At 57.8% G+C, this 14,724-nt stretch overlaps 2 protein-coding genes across 3 annotated transcripts in view; one reads left to right on the top strand and one right to left on the bottom strand.

Annotated features, from left to right (window-relative positions):
* BAP1 (BRCA1 associated protein 1) lies at positions 1-8,855 on the top strand. Of its 2 annotated transcripts, XM_043587521.1 has the most exons (17): positions 1-184; positions 285-314; positions 435-489; positions 1,473-1,605; positions 1,982-2,101; positions 2,549-2,610; positions 2,694-2,836; positions 3,093-3,171; positions 3,618-3,741; positions 4,022-4,169; positions 4,670-4,854; positions 5,334-5,467; positions 5,989-6,467; positions 6,576-6,736; positions 7,003-7,095; positions 7,219-7,291; positions 7,478-8,855. In XM_043587521.1, the coding sequence occupies exons 1-17, from the start codon at positions 148-150 to the stop codon at positions 7,609-7,611; spliced, it is 2,190 nt and encodes a 729-aa protein (XP_043443456.1). In that variant the 5' UTR covers positions 1-147; the 3' UTR covers positions 7,612-8,855. The 2 variants fall into 2 exon arrangements, with proteins under 2 accessions (XP_043443456.1, XP_043443457.1); XM_043587522.1 differs by lacking the exons at positions 1-184; positions 1,473-1,605 and having other exon boundaries at positions 279-314.
* Positions 8,856-9,355: 500 nt separating this feature from the next.
* The window catches only part of DNAH1 (dynein axonemal heavy chain 1), a 76,264-nt gene continuing 70,895 nt past the window's right edge, over positions 9,356-14,724 (bottom strand). The window contains exons 67-78 of the mRNA XM_043587516.1: positions 14,408-14,604; positions 14,016-14,160; positions 13,600-13,758; positions 13,388-13,519; positions 12,834-13,004; positions 12,569-12,748; positions 12,316-12,492; positions 11,559-11,729; positions 11,266-11,396; positions 10,563-10,914; positions 10,041-10,275; positions 9,356-9,525 (exon numbers count right to left, since the gene is read on the bottom strand). Of these exons, the coding sequence (XP_043443451.1) occupies positions 9,404-9,525; positions 10,041-10,275; positions 10,563-10,914; positions 11,266-11,396; positions 11,559-11,729; positions 12,316-12,492; positions 12,569-12,748; positions 12,834-13,004; positions 13,388-13,519; positions 13,600-13,758; positions 14,016-14,160; positions 14,408-14,604 (2,172 nt within the window). The 3' untranslated portion in view covers positions 9,356-9,403. The remainder of the gene's footprint in view (positions 9,526-10,040; positions 10,276-10,562; positions 10,915-11,265; positions 11,397-11,558; positions 11,730-12,315; positions 12,493-12,568; positions 12,749-12,833; positions 13,005-13,387; positions 13,520-13,599; positions 13,759-14,015; positions 14,161-14,407; positions 14,605-14,724) is intronic.

Genomic DNA, 14,724 nt, shown 5'->3' with positions numbered 1-14,724 from the left:
AGTGTCGCCGGCGCGGACGGGTGACGCTAACGGGGCCCGTTGTCTGTGTGTGGGGCTAGGGGCCCCGGGGCGGCGGGGGCTCCCGGCGCGGGCGGCGGGGTGTCGGGAGGGCCTGGACATGGCGCTGAGGGGCCGCCCCGCGGGAAGATGAATAAGGGCTGGCTGGAGCTGGAGAGCGACCCTGGTGAGGAGGGTGCCGGGCGGGCCGGGGGGCTGGGGAGGCCGGGTGGGCCCGAAACGCGCCTGCCTGACCACCAACCCGCTCCTCTTGTCGCCCCACCCAGGCCTCTTCACCCTCCTGGTGGAAGATTTCGGTAAGAGCCTCTCCTACCCGTCGGATCCGGCTTTGGCGGGGGGGGGGGGGGGCCACTTCTGTGCCCTCGCACCACAGCCAGGGGCTGCCTTTCCCGACTTCTTTCCTTCCCTGATCGCAGGTGTCAAAGGGGTGCAGGTGGAAGAGATCTATGACCTTCAGAGCAAATGCCAGGGGTGAGTGGCTTGGTGCCAGGGCCTTCCCGTACATCCTGAGGGCAAGGGAAGGGCCGGGCGATGAGTTACCCTCAAGGGAGGTAGTATAGGAATCACAAGTTATAAAATCTCATACATGGAAGCACCCCTCGGTTTTGGGTTCCCTTCTGAACAAGTGGATATTTTTGTTTTATCCCAGTCTTCAGCACTTCCCTGTATGTAGTAGTCCCCTCCCCCCCCCCCCCCCCCCCAGTACAAATCTAACCATCCTTTGGAGTACAGTTCAGCTGCCTTTTCTGGTCTTAGAGCAGGAAGGCAGCCCTTTTTCTTGATTCAGGTCACGCAGTGCCTGCTGTAATTTATTAATTGCTGCTTTCACGTGCCCGTGTGCGGGTGGCTTTAATCCCTTCACAAAGGTTTTGATTGGTTGGTGTGTGGCATCTGAGGAGGCCCCTCCTGGGTGACCAGCCTCACTCAGGGCCTTTGTCTTGGTGGTCCTACAGAGTAGAGGTATGGAGGGACTACCATGCATGAACGGAGAGGTCTGTTTTTATCTCCCAGAAAAGAAGGGACTGATGGGTGTTCCTTTGCTTTCTTGACTACACTGGGGCCCAGGCCTTGGGGTTCACAATGAGAATTAGTGTTTAAATTCCTCCATCAGAATTTGTCTTCTTGTCTCACTTTCTGTCCTACCCTGTCCTGGGCCATGGGCTCCAGCTTTTCATCTCTTATCCCAGAACCACAGACTTCATGAGGACACAGGATGTACCTCTGGAGCATCACAGCCAGAAGCTGAGGCTTGACTCTGCCTGCAGCAGGCTCATGGGGTGTGAAGGCTCAGGGCCACTTTAGGCAGTGTTGGGAAGAAGCCAGGGTAGAGGTGGGATCACGGGAAGGGCACCTGAGTGGTAACACGGTGCATGGGAATAGGAGGGAAAAGAAAGAGAATGCTGATTGCTTTCCCCCACTTGGCTGGTCTAGCTCTGCCCCTTACTTTTCCCCAGCCCAGTGTATGGATTCATCTTCCTGTTCAAATGGATCGAAGAGCGCCGATCCCGTCGCAAGGTCTCTACCTTGGTGGATGATACGTCTGTGATTGATGATGATATTGTGAATAACATGTTCTTTGCCCATCAGGTCTGCTCAGCTCTGTGTTCCAACTGGAGGGTGGGATGCTGCTATTGTCTTTGCCTGGGACATGGGAGTGGGGGAAAGCAGAAGGAGATAGGCAGATACCAGGAGTGGTGGTTATAGAAGTCCCCTGGCAGAAGGTACTGAGCTCTTATTCATTAAAAAAGGGAGTATCTTTAGAGCAGCGTGGTGTCTGAGTCCACTCTGTATGTCCTCAGACACCTGGTGGGTATTTAGTTGAATGAACAAATGTTGGATGGAGATGAGGGAAGTTGATGAGTTTTGTTATCCAGATATGACTGTCCCTCTCTGGGTCCCCATTCGTAATGAGTATGGCTTGGGGTGAATGACTCTGTATGAGTGACTGTTCTTGGTTTCACAGCTGATCCCCAACTCTTGTGCCACTCATGCCCTGCTGAGCGTGCTCCTGAACTGCAGCAATGTGGACCTGGGTCCCACCCTGAGTCGCATGAAGGATTTCACCAAAGGCTTCAGCCCTGAGGTAAGCTGCAGTGCCTCAATCCTGGCTCATAGCTTGCTGGGCAGATCTGACTCCCAGTGCTACCACATTGCATTTGACACTATGAGGCCATTTCCTTTTTGAGTGATGTACATTACATTTGACCCTTAAATTTTAGGCCCAATTGCCAAGAAAGACTGAAAGAAGAAAGGAACATTCCTTAAGTGACACTATGTTGGGACTTTCTTTGTCAGGTCTTTATCAGGCCATGTTATTCTCCAGTGTCCGCTCATTACCATGTAAGACTAACCCCATCTTTCTGGGGCTCCAGAGTTCTTTCCTGTCCACACTAACCTTTCAGGATCCCATCTATGCTTCTTCAGGCTCCTAAAAATGCCTCCAGGCCTGTTCTTTTGAGCTTTGCTTCCCACCCAGAGGCCCGCCCACCTGAGAAATTGTTTTGATGTCATCTTATTTTCTTCTCTCTAGAGCAAAGGATATGCGATTGGCAATGCCCCAGAGTTGGCCAAAGCACATAATAGCCATGCCAGGTGTGTGGGAGCTGTGGGAGCTGATGGGAGTGGGGGTGAGGAGTGGTTGTCTCATCCTGGGCCCTGAGTGTGTTCTTCCCTAGGCCTGAGCCACGCCACCTCCCTGAGAAGCAGAATGGCCTTAGTGCAGTGCGGACCATGGAGGCATTCCACTTTGTCAGCTATGTGCCTATCACAGGCCGGCTTTTTGAGCTGGATGGGCTGAAGGTCTACCCCATTGACCATGGTAGGCACTCTGGGCTCGGGGCCCATTTTCTGCTTACCTTCTAGGGAGCTAGGCCTTAGGGTCCTCAGGTGTTGGGACCCAGTGGCAGGGGGCTGGGTGTTGAGGACATCTGTCTCTGGCTGGATGGCACCCTGCACTGCACTGCCTGACTACCCCAGACTCCCTGGCTCAGCTGCTCTCCATCTTCCTTCCTGCTCCTGGCCGGCCCAGACTCAGGGCTCACCACCTGCTGATTCCTCATCTTGGTCTTCCCTAGGGCCCTGGGGGGAGGATGAGGAGTGGACAGACAAGGCCCGGCGGGTCATCATGGAGCGTATCGGCCTCGCCACCGCAGGGTAAGGGCTCTGTGCTTGCCCTACCCTCTGGAGCCGTGCCCCCATCGGGAGGGCCACAGAAAAGGGAAGGCAAAGAGAGGCCAAATGACTCATGCAAGGCCACATGATGAGTCCGGCCAGGTCAAGCTTAGATCTTGGGCTTCCACCTCCTTGCCCAATTTCTCACCCAGGCTGCCTATGGCCTGCTTTGGGACAGGCTGGGGAGGGGCAGGCCTTGTGGAGCCCTATGTGGTCCAGTGTCCTGGCTCACTTCCTGACAGGCCCCTCACACAGCTCCTTGGAAGGCACCAGGTGCTCAGGTGCCTGGTGTGCATTGCTAGCTCCTGCCCGCCTGTTGGGGTGGGACCTGCACCTCTGGCTGCAGTTGTGACTGCCAGATTGTTTGCCTCCACCTGATGGCGGAGCTGGGTTGGGAGCTGCTCTCACGGCTGCGGCTGTGACTGCAGGGAGCCCTACCATGACATCCGCTTCAACCTGATGGCGGTGGTGCCCGACCGCAGGATCAAGTATGAGGCCAGGCTGCATGTGCTAAAGGTGAACCGTCAGACAGTACTGGAGGCCCTGCAGCAGGTGGGTACCCCTCATGCCATCCCTCTTCCCCGCACTGGGGCATGTGTCTCTAGTTCCCAGATCACTCGTTATTGTGGGTCTGTTGAGCTTCAAGTGACCTTTGCTTTCCTTGTGGAAAAGCTGGGACTTGGGGTGAGAAGGGAGAATAAGTTCTAAAAGGAGATTTGTGTTTGTCTGTTGTATTTCCTTGTGAGCGAACAGGTAGAGCCAAGGCCTTTTGCTGTCCAAGGGAGTGGCTGGGGTCTGCCTTCACTCCTCTGAGCTTGGGTTCTGTTCTTAGCTGATTAGGGTGACGCAGCCAGAGCTGATTCAGACCCACAAGTCTCAAGAGCCACAGCTGCCTGAGGAGTCCAAACCAGCCAGCAGCAAGTCCCCTCTGGCGCTGGAGGCAGGCAGGGCCCCAGCAGCCTCTGAGGGCACTCACACAGGTACCAGCGATCTTGGGGCCTCCTTTTGACCTCAGAGCAACCCCATCATAGCTTGAGCTGGGAGACCCAAGCAGAGCAAGTCTTTTGTGTGGAGGCACTTGGGCAGTGCTTCAGATGCTCGTATGGGAGGCATGAAGCTCGGTGCCTACAGCCCTCTTTCTTTGGAACACGGAGGGAGAGCAGTCCTTCCCTAAAGAAAGGCACCTGAAATGGCTGACATCACCACAACCCCTGAGCCTTCTCTATAATAGATACTCCCTTTTTTGGTTTTCTGAAGAGGCGTTTTTCTTTCTGCCTCCCTTTTCCCATCTCGTCCTTCTCGTGTTGCTGTGGGCCCATGACCTAGAGCTTGCGGGCTCATCTCACCAACTAGCTCCCCTCTCCTCCAGCAAGGGAGGAGGAAGCAGTCCTGTGTCACGACACTGGGGAGACGGTGGGCTGGGGACAGGTTTTCTTGAGGATCTGGCTGAAGGTCCTGCCTGTGCTCCTTGCCCCCTTAGATGGTGTGGAGGACGTGGCTGGTTCATGCCCCCAGGCCCCAAGCCACAGCCCTCCCAGCAAACCTAAGCTGGTGGTGAAGCCTCCAGGGAGCAGCCTCAACGGGGTTCCTCCCAACCCCACTCCCATTGTTCAGCGGCTGCCGGCCTTTCTGGACAATCACAACTATGCCAAGTCCCCCATGCAGGTGAGCTGGGAGCACCCTTGCAGGAGCCCCTCCAGGATTCTCTTGAGAGGCTGCAACAGGCAGTTTCTTCACATGGTTCCTTGGTGTTCACCCTATACCTAGGCCTAGGTGGCCAAATTCCTCTGCTACCCAGAAGCCTCCATAGGGGCTTAGAGAAGCAGAGAGAACTCCGACTCTCAATCCACCCATACAGCAGTGAGGCAGAATGTTTAGGGCATGTTCCTGGGTACTACTCAATGAGTTAGGTTGGCAGAATAAAGGTATGTGTTTCAGAGAGCTCTGTTTGTCTTAGAAGCCTTGCATAGGCAGGTTGTGTAGGTGGGCAGCAGCCTCCTCAGGAATTGGCTGGGCTGTGGAACACCTGGGGTTCAGTGGACTTGACCTGGAGAACCGTGTTGGCTTTCTTTCTGGCTGTGAGTGCTGTGCCCAGGCTGGGCTAACTGGCCCCTGCTTATGGCTGCCCTGGCTCTCTGCCCCAGGAGGAAGAAGACCTGGCAGCAGGTGTGGGCCGCAGCCGAGCTCCAGTCCGCCCGCCCCAGCAGTACTCGGATGATGAGGACGACTACGAGGATGATGAGGACGACGATGTGCAGAACACCAACTCTGCCATCAGGTCAGCCTCAGCTCTGTTAACGCTTCAAACTCTTAGTGCTGCAGATCCTATTCTTGAACGTTCCAGCCCACATCTGAGGTTGCCCTTTAGCAGACAGCACTGAGTACACCCTGCTGAGTGCAGGGTCCTGTGGGAGGCTGGCATGCAGGGCCTGACTCCAGGTCCCAGGTCCCCAAGACTCCAGGAGGGCTTGGGGAAGTGCTGAAGACATTTAACCAGACAACAAGGCATGTCCTGTTGGGAGGTGGTCTTTCGGCTAGGCCTCAAGGGATTGGATGGAGCAGGGATAGAGGAGATGGGGTGGGGAGCAGCTCTGTCAGAAGACACGGCACTGGCAAAAGGCCACAGTCAGGCAGCTGGAATAGAGGTGTCCTTTGAGGACACGTGGCTATGGCTGTGGAGTGTGAGGAGCTGCAGTGCCAGTCCCTGGAGGCCAGGATGTGTTCAGGGCCATTCTGGGCACTGCTGGGTGGGGTCATCTGGTCCCTTCCCTTGGCTCACCTCTCCTTGGGGCCCCCTAGGTACAAGCGAAAGGGGCCAGGGAAGCCAGGACCACTGAGCGGCTCTGGGGACGGGCAGCTGTCAGTGCTGCAGCCCAACACCATCAATGTCTTGGCCGAAAAGCTCAAAGAGTCCCAGAAAGACCTCTCAATTCCTCTGTCCATCAAGACCAGCAGCGGGGCTGCGAGCCCAGCCGTGGCGGTTCCTACACACCCGCAGCCTTCGCCCACCCCCAGCAACGAGAGCACGGACACAGCCTCCGAGATCGGCAGTGCTTTCAACTCGCCTCTGCGGTCGCCCATTCGCTCAGCTAACCCGACGCGGCCCTCCAGCCCTGTCACCTCCCACATCTCCAAGGTGCTTTTTGGAGAGGATGACAGCTTGCTGCGTGTTGACTGCATCCGCTACAATCGTGCTGTACGAGACCTGGGTCCTGTCATCAGCACAGGCCTGCTGCATCTCGCTGAGGATGGTGTGCTGAGTCCTCTGGCACTGACAGGTGGGCCTGGGACTGGCGCACTGACTACTTGGCCAGAGGAGGGAGGTGGCCAGGTGACCGCTAAGTGTCCTACACTTTCATGAGTCTTCTCATGCCTTCTGTTCCCAGAGTGTGGGAAGGGTTCCTCGCCCTGCAGCAGACCAAGCCAAGGCAGCCAGGGCTCCAGCAGCCCAGAAGAGAAGGAGGTGGTGGAATCTGCAGACGGCAGAGAGAAGCCTGGGTTGGCCAGGCCCGGTGAGCCCTTGAGCGGGGAGAAGTACTCACCCAAGGTGAGTCCCTCTGCGGCTTTCTCATCTAATCTTGTCAGCGGGAAGGGTCTGCGGCACTGCCACCCAGGTGCTGGGGCCTTGGTTGGAGTTCTGGTGTGAAGGTTGAAGCCAGGCGCCAGGAAGCCTGTTTGGGTTGGGAAGCGGCAGGGGCCTTGGTAGGCTCTGTGGACTCTGGCTGCTCATCCTTGCCTCCAGCTGCCTCCTGGTTGGGGGGGCTTTGATGCTGGCCAGCACCCCCTCAGGAGTACACTGCGGGGTTTTGACAGGAGCTGCTGGCACTGTTGAAGTGTGTGGAAGCAGAGATCGCAAACTATGAGGCCTGCCTCAAGGAGGAAGTGGAGAAGAGGAAGAAGTTCAAGGTGGGTCATCTCTCCAGCTGCTGGACCTCTGCTGGGGTCTTCCCAGAGCTGTGACTTCCCCAGGTCAACTGCTGGCTGCTCTGGGGAGATGGGCTGCAGTGTTTTCATCCTTCTCTCCCACAGATTGACGACCAGAGAAGGACCCACAACTACGATGAGTTCATCTGTACCTTCATCTCCATGCTGGCCCAGGAAGGTGAGGGGACTCACTGCATGCCCTGCTTAGGGCCATGTCCGTCAGGCCTCTTTTGGGGCTTGAGCAGACTGTGGGGCTCAGGATGCGCAGCGAAGAGCCTCAGCTCTTGCCCTGAGGCTGTGGCCCGTTAAGAGGGTGGCTGCTGGGCATCCGGCCATCTGTTTAAGGGCCTCTGCCTCTTTGTAGGCATGCTGGCCAACCTGGTGGAACAGAACATCTCGGTGCGGCGGCGCCAAGGGGTCAGCATCGGCCGGCTCCACAAGCAGCGGAAACCTGACCGGCGGAAACGCTCGCGCCCTTACAAGGCCAAGCGCCAGTGAGGACTGCCAGCCTGTACTCTGCAGCCCGCTCTTGCCGCATGGCCCTCACAAGGGCCCCTTTCCTGCCCCACTCCCCCTCTTCCCAGTATTACTGAATAGTTTCAGCCGGAGAGCTCACACCCCGGGAATGGGTAGGCTGGATTCCCTGCAATGTGTCCCAGGGCCTGGCAGGGCAGGGCAGCCCCACAGTGCTCCGGAAGCAGGAGCTGGAGCTGGGGCACAGTGCGCTGCTGCAGCTTCCTCCACAGCCGGCTGTGGAGTGGCAGGACCTGGCCTTTCTGCCTCGGCAGCAGAGTATATATTTTACCTACAGAGACGTCTATTTTTCTGGGCTCTAACCCATCTTGCCACCACTGTGTTGACATAGCCAGCTTCCTGACTGTGTTCTTTCCAACAGTTGTCATCCTGGTGGGCCCAGGTCCCTGCATCATGCCGGGGTCATGCCTGCAGGGTCACAGCCAGAGGCCTGGGGTAGGGGGGCATTGGGTCCTGCTGCTCTAGCCCCAGCCCCCAGTCGTTGCGAGGAAGCCAGGTCTACTCTTCCTTCCCCCCGGGAGAGCTCCAAACTCAGGAACCCGGCTGCTGGGCTGGATTGGGAGTGGGGTGTCCTAGCTGGGGTGGGCGAGAGGCCTGCTGGGGTTCCATGGCCTGAGCAGAGAGAGGTGTTTGAGCTGTTTGTTGACCTCTAAACTCCCTTCCTGGCTTCAGCCGGGCTTGTCAAGACTGCTTTCTGCAGCAGGGCTCTGGGCCGCTTTGCCTTCAGTGTTGTAGCCCTGGCAATGGGCTCTGCCCCTAGAGCCTGGGGTTCAGAGGAGTCTCTGCCCAGCCCCTCAGTATTACCATGTCTCCCTCCTCTTAGGGATAGCAGAGACTGGGCTGCTTCTAGGAAGCTGACCCCACTCGTCTGTCCCTGCCACGCCAGCTTCCTCAGCCTCTGCAAGGCACTCAGGGTTGGGGACAACAGGACTGAGACACCCAGTCAGAGCCTAGTGTTTCCAGAGAGCCCAGTGCCAAGGGGCAATGGGCCCAGCACTATCTCGAGCTGGGCCCCACACATAGCCCCATGGTCTTTGCCAGATGGCTTTGAAGGTGATCTAAGCAGGCCCCTTATCTGTACATAGTGACTGGGGCAGGGGATGGCTGGCCAGTATAGCAGCTGCCTCTCTGTGCTGAGCACAGCCTGACTTCTCTGGCCCCTGTAAATATTGGATCAATGAATGAATAAAACTCTCCTAAGAAATGAAGTCTCCTGTGGTTGCTGGCCTAAGATTTATAGGCTAGACTGGTGGGAGTAAGGACCCAACCAAACCTGGGCCCAAGGCCCTGAGACCAGAGAGGTGAGAAGGATGCATTCTCAGGGCCTAGATTCTTGGGACCCTAGGCCCAGGATTTAGGACCTGAGTTGAGGGGCTTTGTAGGGGCTGCGGAACCTGAGGAGTCGTGTGCAAGGTACACTACAGGAGGAGAGAGCCATGGTTTTCACCCAGTTCTGATGGCCTTGCAACCTGAACAGATGCTGGGGCCCTGGGTTGAGGAGGCAAGTCCCTGGAGGGACCCCCTTGGAGGGCTATGCTCTATGCTTGTTGCATTTGGACAGGTCCAGCAGGTCAAAGCTGCTACCTCTGCCACTTTCCCACTGCTAAGCACATTCACTCTTGAGGCCGCCTCAGCCCCTGACCCTCACCGTTTCCCTGGCAGTCAGTCCTGCGGAGGGGCACTGATCTAAGCAGCTAAGGCTCAGGTGGACTGCTTAGAAAACAACTTTAATGGCTCAAACTCTTTTGTCTTGAGTCTAGTAGTCCAGGGCACAGATGAGGGCCACCCCACGCTTTATCCAGTGTCGCTGGGGCTGGTCGGAGGGGATCTCCACAGCAATGATGTAGTTGGTGGAATGGCCTGTGGTTGATAGTGTTCCTAGAGCAGGCAAGAAGTGGGGAGGGTTAAGTTGTCTGCCACAAGAGCAGAAACGGAAAAGGCAATGGACTCAGCAGACTGAGCTGGGGACAAGCAGGGGTCCTGACCCAAGAGAAAAATCTGCCTGGTGAATGGGTCTGGCTAAGGCTTAGGTCTGCTCAGGGTTATTGTGCCAAGTGAGGACAGCAGTGGGAGAGTTGATGGCACTGCTCTTTCCTTCTTGGACCCAGCCCTGGCTCCGCCTCTCCCCCAAGCCTTAGTTACCCCCCTAAAACTTCATTGGCAGGCTGGAGCTCCCAGGACCCGGGTGGGTCTGCTGAGGGAGGCAAGAGGATGGTGAGCTCAGGGGCCACTTCCCACAGACTGAGCCCAAGCCCTGGGTATCCCTCTGCCTGCTGGTGGTCCAGCTCTGTCCTGGCCTGGTCACTGTCAGGAGTGCTGACTGGCCTCTGTGGCCCAAATCTGGGCCCCCACCTGTGGCGTATGCTCCCCCCCCCGCCCCCCCGGGCCCGTACCGGCTCGGGTCAGCGTCTTGTAGATGGGGCACAGGTAGAAGTCCTGGTCCTGGATCTTGCGGTTGGGTGTAGGCAGGAGCCAGATGACAGCCATTTCTGTGTATAGCTCCTTGGGCCGAGATTCGGCCAGTTGGAAGGCCTCAGGGTCCCAGCGGGCGCCTTCCAGGAACAGTCCATGGATGTAGCACCCCTCTTTGGGCCTTTTCTTGAGCTCCGACACCGACTGGCGCATTACCTGTGGTGGGCACACAGGCCCCCACATGCATGAACACTTGGAATCTGGGTTAGGATTTGGGTCAGGAGGCACGAACTTCCTCCTGAGAGCCTTGCCTGCCCACCCATCACCCACCACTTTAGCTGGTGTCCTACTCCTAGGAATTTTTGTGGGGCTCATGGCCTCTTCTGGCTTGGCTCTTCCTGCTCCCCAAACCCTACTTGGGGCTCCCGACTGGCAGCCAGCTGTGGCCTTGGCACCCTTCCTGCCTGGGCCATACCCTGGCCTGACCCTGGCTGTGTGCAAACCTTGAAGTCAAACGAGATGGTGTCGATGGAGATAACAGACTTGCGGGCAAAGTTCTGCAGTGTTCCTGTCAGGAAGGCCTGGGGGAAGAAGAAGCCACTGATCCAGAAGACGGCTGGGATGCCCCCTTGGATCCAGGTCTGCAGGAAGTCCAAGCGTTGCATCAGGTCCATGACCCATGAGGACAGTGGCTTGAGCGAGGGGTAGGCCTTAGCTTTCCAGAGCTCAGGCACAGTGTTGTTGTACAGGCTGGTAGCCATCAGCTCCAGCTGTGAGGACATCACCACCAGCCCTTTGAGTGCCTTGAGCAGGTCTCGCAGCGTCTGTGTGATCACCTGCAGCAGCCGGTTATACCTATAGGACCAGTGGCAAGGAAGCAGACAGTGGTCTGGGGCCATGTGGCAGTATCTGAAATTTCCCCAGTTGTAAGCCATCGACTGAAAAACAATGGCAGAACATGGGGGCTAAGAGCATAGAGCTGGGTCGGGCAGCCTGGGTACCGATCTCAGCTCTGGTTCTTAGCAAATGTGTAATGCTTTTGGGCCTTGGTTTACTCATCTGTAAAGTGGGAGCGATACAATGTGGCTGAGTTAGAGGGTGGGCTTCTAGCACTTGGCATGGCACCTGGCCCGTAGTAGCTGTGCTGTCATTTTTCTACAGCCCAGTGGCATCATAACCCAGGACTGGGGGTGGCAGGGGGATTACCGAATGACCTCCTGTACTAGCACTGTGTTCATTGACTCCTCATACAGCACCGGGTACTTGGCTATCACCAACTGCAAGTTGATGGGCTCAGGAGTCTGGAGCAGAATATTGTTGGCCACATCCTCCACTATCTGTGGGGGCAAAGGGACACAGGAAGTCAGGGCCAGCCCCTTAATTCTTGCAGGATTCTATATGCAAGGAGTCCCTTCCTTGCTGACAGGGGAGCAGTCAGGATAGTGAGTGGGAGACTGGCCCTGCCCAACCCGTGGCTCCTTTCCCCTGCTGCCACCTACCTCCTCCCGGCCCTGGCCACCCATGGAGGACGATTTGGGCTGCAGCTGGATGATGGCACCGAGCAGGGCATAGGTCTCATTCTGGGCGAAGGTGATGTTGGCATTGTCATGCAGGCCAAAGATCTCAGGCATGTCATTGAGAGGGAGGCCCTTGATGTAGGAGACATAACCCTGGAGGGTGGGAGAGCCGCCGCTGCAGCCGGTGGAGGGCGCTCCAGTGGGTCACAGCTCCCACCTGTCTCCCCTCGTTGTAATCCTTACGCATTTCCCTCTCCTTAGGGCCGCGTGGCTTCTGAGGCACTGTGTGGGTGGCCTTTGCTTCCCTCCCAGCCCTCTTCTTGCAGCCGTCTGCTCCCTGCTCCTTCATTCAGCTGCTCAAATCAGTCGTGCCTCCCTCCTTATATGATGACCTGTACTCTGAACACCCAGCCCAGCCCAGGCCGGCTCCTCACACCTCTTAGCTGAAGCACCATTTCCTCTGGGGGCCCTCCCTGCCTGCAGAACCTGGGCCAGCCTATGACCTTGGAGGAGCTGCCCCTGCCTCCACTGGGTAATTACACTCAGGCAGTGGCTGAGAGGCCACAGTTCACCTCTCCCCACACAGCCCGAGCTCCAGGGGGCAGGGACTGGGTCCACCCCCCTCACCGTGCTGTCTTTGTGGGGTGGAGTAATCCATGAAAAGGAGCTTGCTGCCCAGGTGTTCATGGCACCCCAGAAGCCCAGCCTGGCAAGCTGCCAGCCCTTGGGGTATGCTCACGTTGAGGTCGTAGGTAGGCTGGATCTGGTGGTAGATGCCCGAGGCACTGTAGCTGTGCTCATGGAAGAGCACAGATGGGCTGTAGTAGTCTTCCAGGATGTTCATGACGCAGCGACGGTCCCAGTCGTCGGTGACGCGGCCTCCGTAGTTGATCTCCCCGGCCGTGTACTTGAGGACCTACAGGGTGGGTGGGTGAGGGCCCCCACAAGCACCCAGCGCCACCCTCCCTGGCCCCAGCCTGTCCTCGGCCCACCTTGTATGGGATGTCATCATACTCGTCCAGGAACATCTTGAGTTGGCTGATACAGATGCGCAGGTCCCCATCTGTGAACTCATAGGGGATGTTGAAGCCCAGGGGCCCAAACTTGCGGCGCTCCAGCGCATTCCCATGGAACAGGCACAGGGACAGCAGCAGGGACTTGAACTCCATCACCTGCGAGAGGCAGTGGGGGCAGGGGAGTGAGGGGCGGGGCTGGGTCTGGAGCACGTGGGGTGGGCACGCACCCAGTGCCCTTCACCTTGCGGCAGGAGTTGAGGAAGTCGTCGCTGAGGCTGCTGTAGGACTTGAGCAGGTTGGCCTTGACACCGCGTGGTGGCTCAATGGTCATCTTGGAGCCGTTTTGCAGGATGGACACTGGGAACTTGTTGCTGGGCAGGCTGGTGAGCCACAGGCGGAAGTCCCGGTGCACCTGGCGGCCACGCTCCATGTGAGCACCGAGACTGCCCCACACCAGGTTCCCCCCCACCAGGAACCTGGGCCACCTGTAGTCTGACCCGGCTGCTCAGACCACTGATTAAGAATATGGGCTTTGGCAAGTCCCAGGATCATCAGTCGTGGGTGAACTTGGGCATGTCACTTCACCAGTGGTAACGGTAATTAGGGGAGCCACTTAGAAGATGAATCTAGCTGAGGCCTGTTTCATATGTCACTTCCTGAGTGCTCACTGTGTGCCCAGCTGGGCTGAGTGCTCTGTGGGACAATCTCATTAAGCCTCGTCAGTCCTGGATGGATGTGTTAGTAGTCCCTTCAGCAAAGGAGGTCTTTGGACCTGTGGCAGGCAGGGCAGTGCACCTTATCAGGATTAATGTGCTCAATGAGGCGCTCCAGGGCTGGCATCCAGCTGGGTGCCAGGTGGCAGTTCTGGAAGAAGACCCACTTGCCCCTCTCTATGGAGCTGCGCATCATGGCTTCTGCCCGAGGGCCCTGTGGGGCAGAAGTGCTGAGCGGTGAGGCGCCAACTGGCCCAACCCCCAGGGCCCCACCCCTGCCCACCCTGTCCTTACCTGGCCCTGGCCCAGAGAAATGGCAGAGAGCTTCTTGGAGAACTTCATCTCTTCAGCAAACTTGTAGAGGTCAGCCGCGGGGTCAGTGCCAGGAGACAGCACAAAGATGAGGGGTGTGGTGGAGCTGGAGTCTTTGAACACCACTGACAGGTTAGCTGTCTGCAAGTCAGGGAGAGACGCTGAGTCACCTGGGGCTGAGGAAGGGCAGGGACCAGGGCAAGGCAGGGGGTCCTAGGACTTCTAGAGAGCTCTCAAGAGAAGCTTCCTGGTGGGGCCTGGAGCCTCCCAGAGTCTTTGGAGGGCATGACTATGAGTTCCACCCTGACCATGGCTGCAAAATGGTCTGTGAAGGTGTAGCCAGTCCCCTGGGACCCATAAGTGGGGATAGGTCCAGGGCACTGGCTGGTGGCACTTGCCTGGGGCTCAATGAAGCGTGGTTCCAGGTTGGTGGCCACGAAATCCTGCATGGCATTGGTAACCTTGTCCCCACGCAGGCAGCGGAGAACCAGCAGCTTCTGGAACTGGTCCAGGTACTCATCCCAGATGCCAGGCAAGGGCTCCCTGCAACAGCGCCCATGTCTCCCTGAGAGCTGACCTGTGAGGGGGCACTGGCCCCAGGGACTCTGCCGGCTGGATGGCCAGGGAGAGTGGAGTGCCTGGAGGGTACATGGCTGGGAGCACAGAAAAGATGTGGCCACAGCTGCAGGGCAGCCCTGGGTGGCTCCTCAGAGAAAACTCCTTGCAGGTCTGTTCCTGGGGTCTCACCCCTCCTTGTGCCCACCCTGCCAGGCCCTGGGGCGCAGCTCACCGGTGAGGCTCGGGGCTGTCAAAGATGGCCTGGAATTCTGAGAGGTGCTCTGTGAAGTCATGGGCGAAGTCTGAGAAGGCTGGCAGGTTTGAGAGTGCCAGGATATCTCGCCAGGCCCGGTCTGACAGCCAGTCAGGTGCTGGGTTTTCAGTCATGACCTGGATAGAACCTCCAGACAGGAGGTAGCGCCACTCACTCTGGCAGGGGACAGGGGGAGACTAGTGCCCGGGCCTTGTGACCAGCCTCTGGCACCCCACCCAGCAATGCCTCCCCTGCCACCCCTCAGCCAGAGAAATGGGGTTCTCCCTGGGGGAGGC

This window comes from Prionailurus bengalensis, chromosome A2 (genome assembly GCF_016509475.1).
Source record: "Prionailurus bengalensis isolate Pbe53 chromosome A2, Fcat_Pben_1.1_paternal_pri, whole genome shotgun sequence".
In the NCBI taxonomy this organism is placed as follows: domain Eukaryota; kingdom Metazoa; phylum Chordata; class Mammalia; order Carnivora; family Felidae; genus Prionailurus; species Prionailurus bengalensis.
The sequence above is the reverse complement of the archived record's forward strand: the minus strand, read 5'-3'. Positions and strand labels throughout refer to the sequence as shown.

Excerpts from the sequence above, each read along its gene's own strand:
- BAP1 (XM_043587521.1), top strand. The coding sequence starts at position 148 with ATGAATAAGGGCTGGCTGGAGCTGGAGAGCGACCCTG. Across the intron at positions 3,172-3,617 it reads ATCGGCCTCGCCACCGCAGG|GGAGCCCTACCATGACATCC; the intron begins GTAAGGGCTCTG and ends CTGTGACTGCAG. Across the intron at positions 4,170-4,669 it reads CTCTGAGGGCACTCACACAG|ATGGTGTGGAGGACGTGGCT; the intron begins GTACCAGCGATC and ends TTGCCCCCTTAG.